The sequence below is a fragment of the Chenopodium album genome, chromosome 27 (assembly GCF_948465745.1).
Source record: "Chenopodium album chromosome 27, dcCheAlbu1.1, whole genome shotgun sequence".
Taxonomy (NCBI): domain Eukaryota; kingdom Viridiplantae; phylum Streptophyta; class Magnoliopsida; order Caryophyllales; family Amaranthaceae; genus Chenopodium; species Chenopodium album.
In genome coordinates this window covers 2,991,921-3,013,599 of record NC_137860.1, presented here as the reverse complement: position 1 = coordinate 3,013,599, position 21,679 = coordinate 2,991,921, and the positions used below count along the sequence as shown (strand labels likewise).

Genomic DNA, 21,679 nt, shown 5'->3' with positions numbered 1-21,679 from the left:
ATCCTGGAAGCTAGATACAATAGAATAAATTGCTCCATACATGGGGTTGCTGCGTTATTATTTAGGTTCAAAATCAAGTGTACTTTTGAAATACCATATGCAAGGTCAAAATCATGTGATAAGAACAAAACTTAGATGCTTTTGATTTGTACTTCCTTATTATGCTTTAATTTAAAGTTTAACATGGTTTGTTTTACACTTATAATTCTACAATCCAATAAGCCTGTTTATTGAATTATTTTATTCTGTTGGAGTTTTCACTTAAAAGTTTCTCATCGTCAACCTTGAAGACTTGCTAATGCTAAATCATCTAAAGATGGAAACGAAAGCAAACCATTGTCATGCAATTGCAACAAACCAAAGTTCTCATATTAACCAGAACACATGCAGAAAATAAGTTGATGTATTTACAGAGTATTGCTCTGCCATGTTAAGAATCTGCTTTAGGTTCTAATAGTAGATCATGAGGAGATAATGTCGATTATCAGCCGCCTTTTTGTTGATCAGCTAAAAGTTGGCCTACGAGTTTCTTTGTATATATGTATATAGACATATCTCCAAAGACAGTCTGATGTACATAGATATGAATGTTTAATATATAAATACAGTAAAACTTCAGAAAAACCAGGAGAAAAGAAGTCTAGTTTTTATTCTTTGATGATACAACACAGTACATCAAGTCTAGCTTTTATTCGATCATAGTACATCAACACAGTACAAAAATAACGTTGTATAACATCCATTTCAGTTTCTGACTTATTCCACTCTCAGAAAAGCAGCACAAGCATACAGAATACTTTCACCAAGAAACACAACATAGATAATCAAGCATGACATTTTTGTGAAGTAGTGATTAATGTCTTAAAGCCTAGGGTTGGTCGTTTTTGCTTCAGCTTCATGACATTGATGTGATTGGCTGCTGTCCTTGAGTGAAACCAAGCTTTCCCTGTAAACAAAAATACCTCTACACCGAAGACAATGGTGAAATCCAAGATCCCTTGTTTCTTAAGTGACAGGATCGCATAAGATTAGTCTACCATCATGATCCTAATCTGGTTTGGGGATTGTCTAGCTAGTGAATTTGGATCAGGGTATGAGTTTTTGGGATTTATTATTGCATCATGCACAAGCTCATCTGACTACAGTGATTTGAATTAGGATCAAATCTCCTGACTTTACCTATTTATTGATACTAATCACAACCTTAACTTCTATAAATGGTCAAAATTCACTATAATACAAAGTACATGACAAAGGTACATGACGACTATTTCACAGTACAGGCCAGATGTCTCTAAAGGCTGCACCAGTACAGAATGCCTCTGGATCATTTTTAGGGGATAACTAATGTTTTGCTCCATAAACATAATTGCAACACAATCTAAATTTCTTGTCGATAGATTCTAGCAAAATTGTACATCCGTAACTCTGTAAGACCTTTCAAAAATCTAGTCTAGAGAGTTCTCATATGTACAGTAAAAGCTATGTTAACAATATTTCTTTTGCTAATCTTTTAGAAGGGATGTTAACCCTCAGTTACAGCATACAAAATTACTCCCTTACATCGTCACAATCATTCAACTGCTGCTACTCCATGGGGATTGGCCCGTCGGCCCTGCTAGTATCTACTTGAGCACTTCCTGACATCAGAGCAGTTAGCATTAGCTTGCCAGCATCTGAGAAGTCTTTATGCTGCATCAAGATTGCTTCAACAGAAGAGCTAGCATCTTTCAAACTTGACAGCTCGCTGCTCTCTTGCCTCAATGGCAACACTTCATCAAAACTTCCTTCGTACATGTCTGATTCTGGTCCATAACACCTCCTTGCTGCCAGGAAAAGCATAGTTTTCTGCAGAACCCGCATTGTGTCCTCATCACCCCATCCTTCCGTGATGGAAAATTGATAGAGCTTTTCCCAGTCATCTTGATCAACTGCACTTTTCCAGCAATCTACTAAAAGTGATTTATTGGATTTTCGGAAGGAAGAACTAGTCCAGGCAAACACATCAAAAGCCCTTAACAACAACTCTGGTGTTTGACCTTTGAGGCACAGTTTGATAAGATCCCAAGGAGGGAGGAGTCGTTGTCCGATTTTCTGCTTCTCTATGTCATCAGGATATAGTTCCAAGATATCTTCCTACAATAGGCAGTCTTAACCAATTAATGGATGAAGCACAAGCACCAAGTAGAAAGATAAGAAGTCCCAGATCTAACTATGCGTAAAAAAAAATAAAAAAAAATAAATAAATAAAAACCTTTATTCAGTTCCTTAGTTTTTGAAAGGATAGGAAGATGGACAGGAAGTTATCAAGCAGCCAATTACTAACAAGGATAGGGAGATAACTATGACAGAAATGACAGTGATGCAAATAGCAGGTTTCAGCATATGATGACAGTGATGAAACTTTAAAGTATGGTGACAAGAAAGATTACTAAATCACAAGTTTGTACATACCTCACTTTTGGGTGAGGATATGAATTTGATTAAAGAACACTTGAGAATGAACCAAATTTTACACAACAAAAAAGCTGCCTCCAACTTAAATCAAAGGGCATATAAAAACTTGTGAAGAGATTAAATAATTGATAAATTAAAAAGAACAGAATCCCATTTGACAGGTATGTCATTGGCACATCATATTAAATGGCTACAGGTTAGGAAAAAAGTTGTAATCATAGGGTTGAAATGAAACTCACTCAATTTTACAATAACTAACCTCATTGTACCATGATCCATACTGCCATTCATCAATGCACTATGATACTATGTTACTCGGACTCGGGTACCCATGTCCGACACGGGTACGTGTCCAAGTGTCCGACTCGGCTATTTTGTGAAAAAATTCTATGATTTTCAACTAAAATGAAGTGTCCATGTGTCATACCCATGTCCGAGGGTCGAGGGTCCGACACGGGTACTTAAGGTAAAATGAAGAGTCCGAGTAACATAGCTATGATATGTTTGTTGAAAGCACCAATTCACTATGGAGTATTTTTTATCAAAGCCATAACTAACAACTATCAAAAATGTGTCTAATCTTAGACGATAGTTAATATGGAATTAGGAATATACTAGTTTGAGAGTTTTACATTGTGAAATTAAGATAAGAACTAAGCATGTCCTACATTTTGAAACACAATAGAAACAGCTTTCACAAGGATATTGTCAACCAAGAGTCACACATTGAATTTAGTTCATGTTCAATAGAATTAAAAACATAAAAGCATTGGGCTCATCAAGCATTACAAAACAAGCACCAACATTTTATCAGCAATGTCCAAGTAAGCATGTTCTATCTAAAGATACCTGTGACTTCAAGATCTTCAAGTCCGCATCAATACGTTCTATTTCTGCCTCATAGACTGCATCTTTGCCTGCCAAATTGTAAATGTTATTGTTATATTAGAGGGTTTGTACAGGACACTTTATTCAGTAGTAGCAGTAAAAATTCTGAACAGACCCTATCACAGCAAATTGCGCTATAAACAGGGCCCAATATGATTCTAGTATTTCTATTTTACCAAATGCACCACGGTATGGCCTTCACTAATTGCACCAAGACTTCAACTTGGCGCCGACAAAACCCCCAAGAGTATCTATAACATTTCCAAAAGACAGACCAAGACTCTTACAATAAACTTCCTCCAAAATTATTGTCCCATCAAACCATGAAGACTTGATGCTCACACAACAAAGTGAAAAAGTTCCATAAAGAGAGACAATGGAGGAAAACCATTCACTGAACATTTATTATCCTAAATTTACCCAACAGAGTAAAAGACAGAACATCCTAAGAGATAAAAGCATCGCACCCACCTCCAAACAACCCATACTTTATCTTGATACCCAATGTTATTAGGACTAAGGATAGTTTCTAATAAGAAAGACATTCCAAGACACCAACCCTTGAACCCTTAAACTATATGCCAAGAAAAGAGAATTTTTGGTAGGACAAAGTAAATATTAGAAGAGCAACCTTTCTATCTAGCACATCTAAATATCTAATGCTCACCATATGACCAGACCACCCCCCTAATGCACCATATCAAGCAAGGCCCAACTCAGCCTCTCAAAACACAACCATGCTCATTACATTCCAACAAACCTTATCTAAAACCTCAAGAACCACATCCAAGATCTGTGTTCCCCTACAAAACACAATAGAAGAGCAACACCCTTAAACTTATCAACCAACATTTCTCAAAAGCTCAAGCAAAAAAAATGTTGAATAATCATCAACCTTAATAGATTGATGCTTGAAAACAAGAGATATGTATCTGGAGTTTATGCTTTCACAATAACCTCAAAAAAATGGAACTTCACTCGCAAAGCCAAGTGCCTACTAATCCCATCAATTGTTCAACCCACCTTCCCTACTTTTTCAATGGCCTCCCTAAACTTGCATCCATCTGTGAAAGAGTTAAGTTTTTGACAAAACCTTCAATGCTAGTACCTCCATGTCTTCTATAGAAGTCTAATAGGATCGCAATTTTCTCTTTGTCTGAATTTTTAATGCAAACCATCCGCACTCCAGTCATTAATTCATAAATGAGCCTAGAACTAGTATTACCTTTTATCATCATTAAACTTCATATTCTGATACTAATTTCATTTCTTCAAAATCCTCAAGCTTGTATGTGAGATTCACATCTCTACAAATCACACCTAATTCTTATTCTTTTCTCCAACTCTCCTCCTATCAAACTATCTTCCTTTACCTCCCAGGTTCACTTTTGACCCGAAATCGGAGGGTCACAAATTTAGTATTGAGATCTGCTTCATGGCTGTTGACATGGATAGGACCAGAAATCAAACAATCCAGGTAGCTTAGTCCATGACATGCATAAAAAGAAAATGAATTACAGCACCTGCTGTATCTGTGAGCGCAGTCCATTATTCAGATAAAGTGCCAAAGTTCTGTCAGTCAAGTGTATCACAGGTTTAATGCTTGATATTGATCACAATCTCTACCTTTAATTGAAGCAAGAACGTACTGTTCAATAAACAAAGGCTAAAACACCTATGTCAATCAAAAATTACAATACATTGATAAAAAGTATCTCAAGAATGATCTACTTTGTGCAGAACTCGATAGCAAGCCTGTAGTCAAATGTAGGCCTCATGAAGACACAACTAGTACAATTTCACTCAAGATAAGGAATACGGCAAAGACTACAAGCTTATCAGCTGTTTTTCCCATCCCTTCCTCTCCTCCAATCCTCCCACTATAACTCCCCCTTCATACACCCATATAAGGATAAAGTTATGGATATAAAACCACTTCAAATTTCAAAATTGCAAATTCTGAATCTTCCCAGAGCACAGATGGAAGTACAGCACATAGAATGATAGAATCAGTTTAAACAGTTTTAATAGATAATAAGCAATTGAAAGGAGCAGTGCACTTGAAAATTTAATAAAAATAAGAGAATAGTGTTGTGCAATGAAAGACAGTGAGTCAAACCTGCAATTGCAGCTATCTTTGATAAATGCAAGAGACGCTTCCTTTCTGACAATGTTAAGTCTGTTTTTCTAGAATCTAGTTCTGTCTCCTTTTCAGAAGCTGAAAACAATCTTTCATCTCCAGAGAGTGCCAAACCATGAAGAGTTTTCGAAGCACCAGAATATTGATGAAGAAAAATTTCATGAAGCCACAGAAGATTGGGGTGATCCTTCAGAAAAACTAAAAGTTCCTGAGTAAACTCTTCCCCTAGCCTCAGAAGTTTTGGAAATTGTCCATTCTTATACAATTGCTCGAAAACGAAATAACTAAACCCTCCTCTGGGTCCCATGCTTTCATGCTGCACAGCAAAAAACAATATCAAGGTCTCACGCATCTGACACAAACACTAGATGCAACAGATTGAAGAAGAAAATTTAATGCTACGATCCTTCCAAGAACATAAAGTTGTGCCAAAGTTTGGACTTCCAGCATCATTCTGGTCAAGTTTCAAATTTTCATCCTCGCATCTTTGAAGGCAAAAGAGTTCTACTTTAGGTTGGTCAAACACTTTATATTTCAACAAAATTTTACAGACTACAACATCCTTTTGAGCACATAGAAAGTTTGAAATGCTTGAAGCACTTCAGAAAGATTGATTGTCCACTAGACTAGTAAACAAGTAACAAAATGCTGTAATGATTGACCAACAAAATGTTGAGGAATAGAATAAATTGTGCAGTTAGAATTCTCTACAAGAAAGATAAACATACTCAGAGAGTCAATACATAGAGTAGCGTTCAAGGGTAATTCAGCCACAATATATCTATAGGTTTAAATTAACACTTTGAAAGACATAGTTTTCTACATTTTTTTTTTTAACGTAATAAAAAAAATAGATTAAAAATAAATAAATAAAGTAGCAAGAATTTCCTTTGAATTAAATATAAATAAATTAATGAAAGAAAAAGAGCATACCACTCAACTACTTCTAACAAAGCATAATCATGGTGAAATTTTGCCATAGATACCTTCTAGATCAGGAAAAATTTTAGCAATGAAAATATTAAGAAGCAAAAGAAAGTACTGCAAAAGACCCAAAGATTCAGCAATTTAACACAAAATTTTCCACTGTAACGGAATAAAGACCATACCATAAGCTCTTTAAGAAGATTGGAATCATTGAGGTCACAGCAAATGTTCCAAAGAGTCCGATAGGCTTCATGCCGCCTTGCAACAGACAACAAATTTGATGACAATTCTTTAAGAACAACTTCTTTCTGTTCTTTCTCATCAGCTGAATCCTACAAATTTAGTAAATTATACAATATTAATCTGCAGTCTTGACACTGAGCAATTTCCAAAAGAGGAGGTAGGGTGGGGTGGGGTGGGGGGGGGGGGGGGATTGAGGGAACCAACCAACCATGCCTGTCTGGGTCAAAAAATTTATAAAACAGAGACTTCATCACAAACTATCTTCACTTCAGTCAACTTCTACGGAACCCTTTACAACAAGCATTTATTCAAACAAACTATGATACCAAAGTTCTCAAGCATACACCATAGTCATAACATAAGAAGAGTGCTTTCATCAAAGGCTTTATGCTTATAGGCTTATACCCAAGTTAATGGTGAGTCAAAAAAATATACAAGTTTAACCTATATCTAAACTTCACTTAAATTTTCTTCTCTTCTAACACACAAGAACTGGCTCAATTGGGAAGAAAGTGGAGATTTGACAACAAAATAAATAAATCTCCTTGCCTCTAGTATAGTCCCACATGAATGTCCCATTTCACCTTTATCTATTTATATCTTTTACATTTAAGCAACCAAACCTTACTATCTATCTCTTTTTATTCACTTGAAATCAACAAAACCACTATCTTATTTTTAAATTCTTCTTTAATCAACCAAACCCCCATAATCTTATTTTTTTCTATTCACTTTCCTAAAAATGGTGTGCAAAAGGTGAATGTGACTCTATGTAGGGAAGAAGGGAGTATCAAGTTTGAGAAAAATTGCCAACTTGAGCTATTCCAAAATCTCTGACATTTAGGCATTTTAGGGATCATCTTCAAAAGTGGACCAAGCGTATCAATAATGAAATTGCCAACTCAGTTTTCACATTTTTTTTTTCTTTGATAATCTAATCACTCTATCACCCACACATTGTACCCTCTAGAGATTCTATCATCATAATGACTGATTCAAATAAGAAGATTGCAGTGGAATATTTTTATAGAATGTCCAAACCAGGAATTATATACTTATTTATATTCCTAAACATTTAGCATATGTACTATCTTGTACCCAACCTCTCGAAATAATGGAAAATCACCATCTTGGTATATAATGTTTCAAATTAAATGTGAATAAAGGCGTAGTAGCACAATTAAGGTATAGGAACAATAATTGGGACAAAAAACGAGACAGAGGATCACTTTGAGATAGGAGAATTAGGAGTTCAATGTGAGCAAGCATAATAGAATAGAACAAGTCATAATGGAAGAGAGATGTCTAAGCATATTGGGCTCTACCAAAAGAAACCACCATCCAAATCTACTGATTCACAATCCTTTTTAAGAAAAAAGCCAAGAAAAGATGGAGTACAAATCTGTTGCTGGTCATTTATAGTTATCTTAGACATTGTTTAGTAAAAGAGACAGAGGTACTCCATAACTTATCAATTTTCTGATTTATAAAAATATTCTTTAACACAAATGATAAATATATTTCTGAGAAGAAACAGGTGGAACTAGGCATATTAAAGCTAATTATTGCAATAATATTCATTAGATATTTAATGAACAGAGAACAAACCTGGAATCTAGCATTCACAAAGACCTTAATCTGCTGATAGAGAGAGTCAAGAAGAGCATCCCTTTTTCTCCAGTACTCATCTGAAAGGCCTTTATGCTCTTCCCCACGCTCAATTTTCGCAGTGATGGCACCAACGTATGCCTCTAATACTACATCAGCTAGCACTTCCAGATGAGAACATATATCTGACTTAGAAGACAAATCAATTCCAGATGAATCATCCAAAATTTTAATCATAAAAGAAGCAACACTCCAGAGCCCATCAGGAACAACAGGCTGGCTATACCAAGGCATCAAGCCTTCGGGAGGTGGATACCACATATGATGCTCATTTCTATAGTGCATAGCACTGCGGAGTAAAGTCACACATGCTTTTGACAGTTCACAAACTCGCTGGACCTGAGCCTTAAATGGCTGACCCACATTTATAATGTGATCCAAGTGCCTGTCCAAGCAATAAAATACTTCTTCCAGATTAGAAATCTTACTGTAGAACACCTCAGCATTATCCCTATCCATCAAAAGAACTGTGTTTCTGCGGGCTCTCTCACCAACTATCTGAATTAAATCCCATAAAGAGCCTGAAACTTCACCGTTGGTACTTGAATGCTGGGAGCTGACTCCAACTGAACGGCTCTGACTGATCATATTTTGCAGTTCCCTTAGTTGTATCATACCAGCCAGCTTTTCACCATCTTCCAATATAATTTGGAGAGCATATCCTAGAAAACAGAATTACACCAGATTAATGATGCAATTGTCAGTTGAGAAGATATAGACCATGCACAGTTGGCATTTTGATACCCAAAGGAGAGGGCAGGAAAGGAAAAAACAAGTAAACATATTAATACACCCCAAACACAGAAGACAAAACAGAGAAAACAGAGGAGAGACGTAGCAGTAGTCTTCAATCACCTAAGAGATATTTTTGAACACATACATTATCATTTTTATAAAAATTGAAATCTAGCTTTTCATCCAAGTATAGGTTCTATAACTTAATCTCTAATTTTCCTAGTTGTATGAAAAATAACCATGGCCCATGGGTGGTCACTTTAGTATATATTATGAAGCATCTAATCACCAAAAGCAACAATCCAAAAGAAGAGAGTGATAAGGAATTGCTGGCATTGTAAAGCATTAGGTTAATTCAAAGTTTCAGAACACATACCATAGATCTCTATGGTATTTTACTAATGGCAGTCCTTTTTAGATGATAACTTTTAATAGTCATAAAATGAAAATGTATTCCCAAAACCAACCTCAAAACATGTGCGCTCTGATTTATGTTACATACTCAAAAAAACATTCCATTAATCAAAAAACATTTACAACCTACAATAATTGCAAGTTGATTTACCATGTTGCCATTACTAAAATTCCCTGATTTCTTCACATCCCCTAATTACATTATACAGAAGCCAGCAGAGTCAACAAGGAATAGAGTGCCTTTCAGGCTTTAAGTTAAGGCTAGTGATTCTAGTGAATCTTGTCTGAATTTTATTCCATCAAGACAACTCTTCTAGGGATGACAGGTGAACCAAGGAGCTCTTTAGTCAAACAAAGAAAGCAAGGAAGACATGCAAGAATTCAATCAACTACTTCATTTTCATCCAACAATGATAAAAATAGAGAGTAATTTTATCCCACTAACACTAAAATAAAACAAATATTACAGCATATAACTATAAAAGGAGTCCATCTGCATATAGAAATTTGAGATCAATTAAGCAGTCAGATAAAGAACAGAAATAATTGGATAAGAATCCTTTCGAGCTTAAGAGTTGGAACCAAGGGCCACAAATCTTAGAAGAATATGCTACAACTTAATTGGTTTTTTTATTAATAGGAAGTACAAAACAAACCATTGATACAGGCTATAGTAACCTTTATGCAATTATGCGTCATCTCCCAATATTTAGGGCTAGGGTGTCCAAAACGACAGGCATATTCAAAACAAAAATGCATATAGTAGTTTCAAATCCAGTGAGTGGAATATTGGGGAAAAAAATATGGTTGGTTTTCCAAATTTCCTTTATAACTAATATATATATATATATATATATATATATATATATATATATATATATATATATATATATATATATATATATATATATATATATAACAATAATAATAATAATAAATTAAATGAAAATAAATAAATAGAGAGAGAGAGAACCTCCATGGGCAAAGTGAAAGAATCCACCACTACTTGTGAGTTGTGAGTGTATCTCTATGAAATGCCTAAAAGTAAATGAGGGAAAATAATGTGTTCCTTCCTCAAAATTTTATGGCCCACAAACAAGATGTTTATAGCCAAGGACTTCGTAATATTTAAATTTTCCACATACACAATCTCAGTCTTGCTCTGAACCAGTTAGGAAGAAAGAAAAATTATAGGGGCGATGCAAGTCTTCCAATCCAATCAAAAGCAGACACAGATGATGAATAACTTCCCTTCCTTACTCATGAACTAGAATAAAATATAGACAAACAAGAAGAAAGAAAACAATGTGCGTATGGTCATAAGAAATGTACTTACTTTGTTTCACACATAACTCTTCATGACACTTGGATATAGCCAGAAACTGAAGAAATTTTTCATGTTTTTGTTGCTTCTCTATTAGTTGGTTCGATACAACAGCCAAAGAAACAATTTCGGCACCTCTGGTAGTTGTCCAATGCTTAGCCAGGGAATCAACAATCGATTTGCTTGCCCGAACAAACGCATTAGTTTCTCCATCCCTTTCAAATGCCCTAGAATTCTTCAGTTTTTCAAGAGATCCATCAACCTGGCCTGACAAGAGATAATCATGAAACAGGCGATTGAGTAAAGCCTCTGCTTCTTCATCTTGAGCATTCCTGCCAGCAACCTTTGTAAAACCAGCCTTCTGCATGCCACCAATATCTCGAGCATCTACACCTGCTTTAGCAGGAGAAACACTAGCTGAAAACAGAAGCTTTTTATTTTCTTCTGCACCAGACTTTTCATTTGAGCTTCCTTTGCGTGACAAGCTTCGCTCAGGAGGTTCAACTCCACCAGACAAAACCGCTTTCCCCGGTATTGCCCAGACACCAGCTTTCTCAGTCAGTACAACCCAGGCACCCTCTTCTGTATCATCAGTAGAAGGGAAAATTGAAGCATCAATAACTTTTCCAGCATCATAGGGCAGATCAAATTGGTAAAGCATGGTTGAGTTTCTCCAAAAGTAGGAGACAGTTGCGGTTCCATCTCCAGAGAGTATGACAGCAGATCCTGAAGGCTTTCCCCCGACTCTCAATCTCATTGAAAATAAGAATTCCTCCTCTTCCACTCTTGCTTTGGGAATAATAACCTGTACAGGAGACTTCTTCTCTAACACCCTTACATTTGTAAAGTTATTTAATGCTTCATCTAAACCAGATTTATATTGCATAGTCAAAAGAGAATATTGTGTGTAGCTTGAACTGCTTAGACGATCCTTACAGAATATGGCGACAAGAATGGTTATTTCTTTACCATGTTCATCTACCTGAATATCCAAAGGCCATATTCTCTTCTGACCAGCCAAGTCCTTCTTAATTCCTAGATCAGTATCAGTGCCGATGATTTCATGGGACCAGACTTTCAGCAAAGTTGGATTAGGTGACAGTTGAATGCTGAAACATTGTATTTCATGATCAGTCAACAAGAAAAACTGTCTAGAAGCCTCTCCAGTCAGGAGGGATGGAAATCTCCATATAAGAGATCTAGGATACCCCTTGCTCCCTGACGGTTGACTATAGCCACTAACAGAAGTTGACAAGATATTACTAACATTCTGACGCAGAATTCCAGCAGGTCTGCAGATAAACTGCCAGAGTTCACCATTGGAGCTAGTGGCAAGTGCAACACAAGCATGGTGATAGGAAGGGATGGCAGAAGCGATAAAGGAGGTAAAAGAATTAGAATTAGCTGAAAGGCGTTCTAGCCTATTGTCTGATTGCAATCGACTTGGAGGACTCTTACCATTTTCCATTGAAGAAATAATCCCTAGCTCTTCAGAAGAAGCCAGGCTGATTCCAGAAGTAGCCCTGTCATCTGAATATATATCAGGCCAATATACAACAGCTCGACTTCTTTGATTGCATAAAACAACTCCAGCTGAGTTCAACTGCTTTACTATACTGCTACTCTGATGAACATTGTCCCAATTTATGATACAAAGCAACCAAGTATCACCAAGGTATGCATTTCTACTGCTGATTTCAGAAATATCTGCTGGAAGATCAAGAACCACACATTTCTTTGAAGCAGCAGGTGATAGGTAACTCCATATAAAAAGTTTACTTCCACAAATCATCCATGACAAACCAGTTTCCTTGTCCATCCCACCAGCAATGCACGCTTCACCTGCCACAACAATTCCAACAGGGTCCCATTCAGGAGAAAAAAAAAGGTTCAATTTCCCAACAGGTAGCCAGAAAAAGGCCAAGGTTGTTGTATAGAAAAATGAATACAATGATAATAATAATAGTAATAACTCTAACCTGGGACCGTGTTCCGCAAAAAGTTAGCTTGTTCATCATGAACAGCCTGTGGAAAGTCTCCAACATACACAGGTTCTGATGGTTCTCTATTGTCTTCACTTTTCTTTGCTGGGGGGATTCTGGCCAAAAAAAAAGACACAAAACATTAAGTCACTGGAATAGCAAATAAGAACTTGCAACACTACCTCTGTCCTAACTTCAAACAGGCATGGTAGGTTAATTCTACGGCAAAAAAATAATACTTCCTCCTTTTTTTTAGATGCATCACTTTAGGAATCGCGGACTCCTAGGCAATTTTTCAGAGATGAGAGAGAGACAAAAGGAAAAGGGGACCCATGTGATAGGAGAGAGAGAAATTATTAACTAAAAAGGATAGTGATGCATCTAAATTAAAAATTCCATTTATAGAAAGTGATGCATCTAACAAAACGGAGGAAGTAGATAAGATGATGAAGAAGAAGGATTGAACTCAAAAAGCCACAACATATGAGCCAGTTAACAAATAAGTTTCCCCACTATAAGCTAAATAATAATTCTGCATTTAGTAAAGCATATCTAAAGCGAGTCCAGCTATAATAATTGCTTCAACATACAAGCCCCTTCATTAGACCTGCTTCCATGACATCAATTGTTGTTTTTTTAGCAAGTGGTCACTTCTTCACTAGAATTTCTAAAGGTGCACAACTCAACGCAGTTAGCAAGCCACAAAGATAATCAACCCAAAGTCCCAAACGGATCCCTATTTCAAGGATCAAAAGGATTACTAAGGTTAGAAAAGACATGAGGCTGGAATTACTGCTTGTTTGCTGCTAAGGTACAGAACATACTTTTCAAAGGTAAGTGCCTATACCAACTTTTGTGATGCTCATCTTCAGCTCAAAAGTCCATTATCTAAAGCACAGGTATTGAGAGTTTAATTTTAAGTATCCTTACCCTTGTGTTTATCTCGTAAATGTTGTCCCTAATTCCTATATATTTAAATTAAAAAATTTCAACATGTGACTCTAAAGTCCAATACTCAATTCTGAATCCGAGCATCATACTAAAAGTCGTTAGGCATTCTCAATCATACAGCTTATTTCAAACAGGATACAATTCAGCATGAACAGCGAGAATACTCCCAAAAAATGCAAATATTTAATATATAATAGGATGGGAGAAATTATCAGACAATATTTCCAACACCGATCTTTTTTAGAATCCAGTCACCATTGAGTACATGTGTTTGCACATGTTTGCACAATACATTATACGATTGTGAACAGTACACTAGGAAGCAAAAGGCTTCTAACATGGATAGGGCGTATAATTATTATCAAATATTCAAAGAAACTACAAACTATATGAGATATGAAATTTAACATCCACAGTTTCCTACAATGACCGGATTGTCAACCAAATGCATCAACTTTCTCTAACATGCAGCTTAAGTAACAGCGTAAAAAAGTTTGAAAGTTGGACAATTATTGACATGCCGAGTTGCAAACTAATTCAGCATATGTACGACCAAACATAGCACACTTGTCTCATACGGAATTTCCATCTAAACCCCAATCCCATTGCAGCATGCAATGCCAACCCAACCCCATTCCCCCAACACATAATTCAACTTTTCTAAATTGTAATATACTAGTAAGTACTTCCTCCGTTTCTTTTTACTTGCAACACAGCCTTGTGGCACGTGTTTTAAGGTCGGGTTTACGTAATGTAAACGGATAAATTATTCATTATAATTTTTACAAATGATACTTAACCATATTCTAATCTTCGTGTAAAAATTATATTGATAAAATCGTTCGTCTATCCTCACTAATCATCTCCTAAAACTGCGTGCCTAAAACGTGTGTTGCAAGTAAAAGAAAACAGAGGAAGTAGTAATCATGCTCATTTCTGTAGCATCAATATACAATTTTTCTCTATCGGGTCCAAACGAAACGCAACGCCCTTAACCAATTTAAACATGAATAGTCTATAAGCACCCGTTACTAGACATTACAACGCCAATTATAGGAAGCTACTGACATTACCAATACCTTAACATTTGCATTACCATAACCCACAAAACAACCAAAAGCACACTTATTTGCAAGTTAAAAATCTACCAATTATCCAATAATCAAACCAAATACTAACAATATGATTAAAATATATATAACAAAATCTACTAAAAATCAGAAATCAAAGATAATAGAAGGAACCTGGCAAGAACAGAAAGGCGAGAAGCCCAAGGAGCAGGAGTGCCGGTATTAGGGCGATTAGGTATCGAACCGTCGGCAATCGAACTACGATTTGGAGTAATTGGCGAAGAATCGAAGGAAAGTGGCTTAATCTGGGCGACATTGTGATCTTTGGAAGTTCTGTAACTGGATTTCTTCCTGGTAGAAGTAGCAGGTGAGAACATTTTTGGGGAAAATTGAATCACAGAGAAATTGAGGATGTGAAATTGAGGGGAGAAAAAGGGGTTTATTGGAGGTTTTAGGGTTTATGCGTTGTGTAATGGAGCGTAATTTCTAAATGGGAGTAAGATTTTAGAGTGGTTTCATAATTTTCTTCAATTTTCTTCAATTTCTACTTCAACTTAAGTGAGTTAAGCCCAATACTATGTCATAAGCTTTTTTTTTTTCCTAAATGGTGCTATTTTTTTTTCCCTTTTGGCAATGTGAACAAAGATCTTTTGCTCAAATATTGGTGGGTTAAGGTTTTTGTTTGCACATTTTTTTTTTAAGTAGAGATGGGGCATGTTAATGTGGAGAGTTGTAGCTTTGTGAAATCATGTAGCTCCACAAACTTACAAGTTTGATGGTGGTGAAATCATGTAGCTTTTGGTTGTTATGAGAGGTTTGATGGTGCTTGGGACGGTGGTCGGTGGACATCGTAGAGTACAAGGTTTCAATCGACTCTGAGATTGTGATTCGCATGTTGGTGGATGACATTCCCACCAACTCCTCGTATATTCATGTGTTGCGAAAATGCATGTTCTCATCTGTGAGAGAGATTGGGTGGTAGTGATTTCGCATTGTTATAAGGAGGCTAATCGAGCAGTTGATTGGTTTACTAATTATGATGTGAAGGCGGATCAAAACCTTGTCATTTTTTGAGGCGATCCCGAAGGATCTTCATGTAGTTTTATTGGAGGACTTGGGGGTGTGGCGTTACCTTGTAGAGTGCCAACAAATAAACTAGTTTAGTTACGTGCCCTTATGGCATTCGGTTAGTATTGCTGTTTCTTTGTTTCATTTTGTTCTTTTTTTCCGTAGTTATGTTTATTTGTTTTAGGGGCCTTTCTGTAATTTATGTTTATTTGTTTTAGGGGCCTAGCCCCTCTCTTCCACCAAAAAATATGGTTTATTTGCGATAGAGAAATAAATGATGTTGCTTTTGATAAAAGGAGTAAGATACTCATGGATGTTAACTAATTTTTTTTAGATCGTTTTAATGAAGTCCGGAGGGCTCATGGTGATGATGCTGCAAACACACCCAGCTTCCAAGAGCAAGGAGAGAAGCTTTAATAATTAATGGATGGCACCCTCTTGGATGCTTTGCGCTTAATTCAACCGGTACCCGCGAAGGGTGCCCCTGGGGCTGTAGTGGGTGGAGGCCTGACCGCCTGATAAGGGATTGCTTATTCCCTCAACCTAGGTGTTTGTTCCTCATTTAAAGTAGAGATTCTTACTATTAAATATGGGTTGGAGATGGTGAGAAGGCTTGGGATTAATATGTTACAAGTTCAAATTGATAATCAAGCTGTAGTAAGAGTGTTAAATAATTCAGAAGCTATATTGATGGGATTTCAAACATAATATTGCTCAATGCAAGGAACTAACAACAAATCTAGCCTGGCAAGTTGAGGTTAAGCATATCTTTAGAGAGGCGAACATAGCGGATGGACTGGTTGGCCAACCACAAATAATTCATAACAACAAGAACGAGATGATTCAAGTCCCCTTAGCTTTAGGTCATATATTGCATAATGATGTTGTTGGAGTGACTTTGTTACACATCGTTCCACATAGTTTTTTTTCTTTGTTTGTTTGGGGCTTAGCCCCTCGTTTACACAAAAAACATATTATAATGTAAAGGTTTTTGCAATTTAAGACACATCTTAGAGACCATAAAAGATCAAATGAAGCAAACTTTAGAAACATAAAAAGTAATTTATAACATCTCAACAACTTGTCTTAAAAACATTGTACCCAAATAATCACTTTATATTTACAAGGAATCTTCTTAGTCTTATTGTGTGACCATGGAACATGTTAGAAAATTTCATTATGTAATTCACACTTTTAATACGGAGTACTTTAAAAATAGAAGTAGAAAGCATTCACTTCGTTTGTGTCAAGTTAGTATCACAATTTTTATTAAGTGCTTTGAGGGTGGACTTACAATAGCAATAATAATTAATCCTCATTTCTTAATAGCTTCTTTTTAAACATTTGTGATCCTTTCAAGAGGATCATTCACTGAAAATTGTTAGCTACATAGTTGCTTTTAAAAACATATTGAGGAGCTTTCTAATTGTAGAGCAATAGGTCCCCTAGTAGCTATGTTTGTGTATCTGCTCGGTTTCATTCAATTCTTAGCAACACTAGCTCCGTTCATGATCTTTTTGAGAAATCACTCACTACATGCTCTATGTATTGCATGAATTTCTCCACGATCATTGGTTAATTAGGTGCTTGCAAATTTTCAATTGAAAAGCTCATAAAATTCGCAATTAGCTTACCATTGAAAACGTTCGTGTCCTCGATTATATTTTTAACCAATTTGGTCATTCGGGCAAAAATAAGAGAGTACTCCGTAATAAAAAAAAAAAATGGGTCGGTGACATACTGAGATTCTATACTCGTATCTCGTGAGTCGTGACCGTGGGCTGTGGCCTTTCCTTATTAACATCCCATTTCTTCTCTTTCTCTCTCCTTTGTCCCCAAAACACCTCTTCAGTCTTCACCATTTTCTCTCTCTTTCTCACACACTTTGCGTCAATTCTCAGTACCCCTTTTTCCCTTTCGATTTTATTCTCCAATTATGACGATTGGTTCTGCAGGATCTAGCGTTGTTGGTAGATTCTACTTCCCTTTCTTTTTTCATGTTGAAATTTCATTATTTTTTGGTTTTGTATTGGGTATTTCTTGTTTCATTTAGGGTTATTCTTTGTTCTTTGATATTTCTTGTATGTGAATGTTATTTTTATGCTTGATCGATTGATTTGTCATGTGGGTTTTTTGTTATTCTGATTGATTCGATTATAAAAGGATCTAATTATATCATTGGCTTTGCTTTCTTGGATCCAATTTAGGGTTTGTTGATTATTGGTTGATTCAATTTCGAATGATATAATCATTGACATTTTTTTCATGTTTGGGTATTGAAATTTTGTGGAGTTGTTTTGTTTTGGATAAGAGATGACTAAATGGAATTGGAGATTGGTTTTAAAGTTGACTTTACTATATGAATTGTTGTTATTTCTTTGAGAAGCCATGGATTTGAGAATTTAGGTCATTTGAATATTGAAACCAGCTTTCTGTAGCATAGAACCAAGGAAGCTTAATATGAACGCGACGTTTTGGACTTTGTCAATCTCTTTGAAATGTTACTGTTTAGGGGAGTTTATCAATCCTGTAACAAAAGATGAATCTTTCTATTAACTAGACCAGGCTACAAGGTGGTGAGGATCAAGGGGAACTTTGCATTTCTCTAAGAAGGCCTAAAGTGGCGATAATGAATTTTACTGGCAAGTCTGATAGTGAATTTTAATGGAAGCATGTGTTTTTTTTTTTTTTTTAATAGAAATTTAGTTTTCGTATATTAATCTTTTGTTTAGCCTGCAATTTCCAATTGATTCGTCTTCTAGAATTCTAGTCCTTTTTTTATTCCATGGGTTATAAGCCATGTTACATGTTTTGACTTTGAGAATGTAAGGTGACATGCTTTGCTATTGCCCTTATTGGCTAATTTAAGTTGCTTTTAGACATCCATTGATGTTTCATTTAAAGCTGCAAAAGCTTTTATATCTAAATATACTCTGTTGATTTGGCTATGCAGTTCCCAGAAACTTCAGGTTGCTGGAAGAACTTGAACGTGGTGAGAAAGGGATTGGAGATGGGAGTGTCAGCTATGGGATGGATGACAGTGATGATATTTACATGCGCTCATGGACAGGAACTATCATTGGCCCTCACAATGTGAGTTGTGTTTTACTTTGCTGCTTTTGGACAAGAGTATATCTTAAATGATGCAGCCCCTCATTGTTAGTGATATTTTGTTTTAGAATAATTGACTAATATAACAGCTGGGTTTTATTCTTCTTTAGTATAGTTGAACTGACTTTTTTTTATTGTCTTTGTGAATAGAACTTGGAACATATTTTCCTTTTGTTATATTGCTGGGGTAATATAATGAAGTTGTTCATTATTTTCCTTTTAATCATAATTTTCTCTAAAGTCATTTAATTTAATTGAGAAATTCTGATTGTTTCATGTGCACTTTCAACTTTCTTGTGGAAGAAACTTAGTCTCTTTCAAGCTCTACTAGTCCTAAACCCCATTTTTCCACCAGGTGTGAGAATTAGCTATTACATACCAGTTCTTCAGTCAGTTTATTTTCAAGCTACTATTTACTTTCCAAACTTTATTCTTTTCTCTTTTCTTGGGTTCATTTGGCCTTGGTTGCTGGATTGTATTGTTGATCCCTTGACCATAGGAGTTTTATTAGTGATGAACCGTTTGATGTGCATTGCTTGTGCTTCATGGTTCATTTGCCTTTTCTTTTTTTTTTGGTGGTTGTAGTGTATTTGAAGATTTGTGTTGGTTTTTGTATCAGAGTGTGCATGAAGGCCGCATTTATCAGTTGAAGCTTTTCTGTGACAAAGATTATCCAGAGAAACCTCCAACTGTTCGCTTCCACACAAGGGTCAACATGACTTGTGTGAATCCTGAGAGTGGAATGGTAATGTTTAATCGTTTATAGTGTTCTACCTGATTATGTGGAAATATGTAAACACACACACACACACACCTTTTGCCTTTATATCATATACATTATGTACCTGACTTTGGTTTTTGGTGAAAAGAATTGCTCAAGCCAAGCCTTTCATCATATTACTTGTTTTATGTTATTCATGAGATCATAGCCTGTGCTACCCTATGACACCTTGTGAAACCAATCTATCTAGGCTAAATCAGAAGTATGTACATTCAAACAAAGTATGTTTTGCATATGATCTGTCATGTAGATGGCTGATTTTCTGTTGATATGAGATGGAATCATTTCTGTTATTCCATAGCATTTTGTTATATTCTCCATTATGTATCCTGTGCCCGGTAGTTTGTGGGAGTCATTTATGTGTAATGTTGTGGGTGGCAGGTTGAACCAAAGAAGTTTGGAATGCTGGTTAATTGGCAGAGAGAGTACACTATGGAGGACATTCTGACTCAGCTGAGGAAAGAGATGGCTGCACCCCACAACCGGAAACTTGTTCAACCTCCAGAAGGGACCTATTTCTAGTTGAACCTACTTGTTTAGCACACCCCTTCTTTTCAAGTTGGGCGGCCTTGAAACAAAAGAACCTGAATGGCCTTATAATTCAGTACATAGTTTAATTATGTCTGCTCTTGATATGGAAATATTGAAGGAAAAAAAAAGTCCCAATATTGCATGCTGATTGATGTCTTCAATCGGATTCCTTAGTGTGTGTTCTTGTAAAACAGCTTTTAACTTTGAGACTTGAAAATGAAAATTCTAGTCATCTGAGCCACTAGTGTCTGTAATCTGTATGGTTAGCTGTTGAGCAAAGTGGTTACTTGGCAGCTTGCTGAAATCATTCATTTACTGTTTTTGACGCCATAATCTTATGTGATTGTAGCACTTTCCAATCTTAAATATTGTTTACCATGTCTGTCTGTGTGATACTACGAAGTATTTGAATAGTTTGTAAGGAATCTGAACATGCTTGCTTGGTTGTTAATCAAATATTGTGAAATTTGAGCAGAATTAGTTGATAGGCGAGTTTGATTAAGAGTAAATTTTGAGTTTCCCGCGTGATGGTTCTCTGAGAACTTGAAAGATTCACAAGTAGAACATAAGGTTAACTTGTGCTATTGTGTCATATTACTGTATAATATACAAAGTATATATAAAAAGAGAATCTGGTTCATGTGCCTTGGTGTTTTGATATGGTTGAGGCTTAAAAATCCTGAAGAACGAAGAAAATTTGCGGTGTTTCTAGGGCGTAGAATGTGAGTGAGGTAGATAAACAGGCTATGGAGTACATAAGTCAGCATACACTTACACAGTAGCAAACTATGATAGGAATAGCACTTCCTGTGTGTTAAGAGTCGGAAAAATGAGCGCATCAATTGTGTCACGGAATAATCAATTGTGACTATGTCATCATCAAGCTGGTGCGTCCCAGTTAGACATGTGAATACATCAACTTGCCAAAAACTTGGGCGAAGAGACCTCAACCACCTTATCAAGCACTAGAAAGTACATCTTCGATTGTGATCACTTGCTCATGCAGCAAATGGTGTCCGACACTGCAGAATCCACCAACTGGTTTCCTGATCATGAGGATTAGCGATTTGTTTTGTGACTTTTTTTTTTTTTTTGACTTTGTCTGAGTTCACAGTTAGTGTTGTATCACAGACATTAAACACTGCAATGTGCAAATAAAACTATGGAATATTAGTCCTCCATCGTAACACACCAAATCAAAAGTACCAAGAACATCAGCAAGCTTCAAAAGCTCATTCGCAACTTCACTTTTCTAATTCAAAAGACAGCTGCTCATACATATATAAGGTACAAATAGACAACACTTGGCTGACATATTGCTACTTCAACACCTATAATCAGTCAAGTTTGATTTATGATAAGTTTGTACTTAAATTTAATCTTTGGTGC

The 21,679-nt window shown here is 36.0% G+C and overlaps 2 protein-coding genes across 2 annotated transcripts; one reads left to right on the top strand and one right to left on the bottom strand.

The window, feature by feature from the left end:
* Positions 1 to 1,209: 1,209 nt before the first annotated feature.
* On the bottom strand, positions 1,210 to 15,176 carry LOC145619443 (nuclear pore complex protein NUP133-like). The gene is made up of 8 exons (XM_081674130.1): positions 14,974 to 15,176; positions 12,776 to 12,894; positions 10,809 to 12,638; positions 8,264 to 8,985; positions 6,595 to 6,744; positions 5,465 to 5,801; positions 3,307 to 3,374; positions 1,210 to 2,136 (listed from the first exon to the last, which is right to left on the bottom strand). The coding sequence occupies exons 1-8, from the start codon at positions 15,174 to 15,176 to the stop codon at positions 1,588 to 1,590; spliced, it is 3,978 nt and encodes a 1,325-aa protein (XP_081530256.1). The 3' UTR covers positions 1,210 to 1,587.
* A 2,505-nt stretch (positions 15,177 to 17,681) lies between these two features.
* On the top strand, positions 17,682 to 20,531 carry LOC145620295 (ubiquitin-conjugating enzyme E2 variant 1D-like). Its single transcript, XM_081674938.1, has 4 exons — positions 17,682 to 17,837; positions 18,821 to 18,960; positions 19,598 to 19,723; positions 20,141 to 20,531. Exons 1-4 carry the CDS (start codon positions 17,804 to 17,806, stop codon positions 20,279 to 20,281), a joined length of 441 nt encoding a protein of 146 aa, XP_081531064.1. The 5' UTR covers positions 17,682 to 17,803; the 3' UTR covers positions 20,282 to 20,531.
* Positions 20,532 to 21,679: the final 1,148 nt, after the last annotated feature.

Coding starts and splice junctions, on each gene's coding strand:
- LOC145619443 (XM_081674130.1), bottom strand. CDS start 15,176: ATGTTCTCACCTGCTACTTCTACCAGGAAGAAATCCAGTTACAGAACT. Junction 5,802..6,594: donor ATCTTCTTAAAGAGCTTATG/GTATGGTCTTTA, acceptor TTTGCTGTGCAG/CATGAAAGCATGGGACCCAG. Junction 3,375..5,464: donor AAAGATAGCTGCAATTGCAG/GTTTGACTCACT, acceptor ACAATTTGGCAG/GCAAAGATGCAGTCTATGAG.
- LOC145620295 (XM_081674938.1), top strand. CDS start 17,804: ATGACGATTGGTTCTGCAGGATCTAGCGTTGTTG. Junction 18,961..19,597: donor CTATCATTGGCCCTCACAAT/GTGAGTTGTGTT, acceptor TTTTTGTATCAG/AGTGTGCATGAAGGCCGCAT. Junction 19,724..20,140: donor TGAATCCTGAGAGTGGAATG/GTAATGTTTAAT, acceptor TGTGGGTGGCAG/GTTGAACCAAAGAAGTTTGG.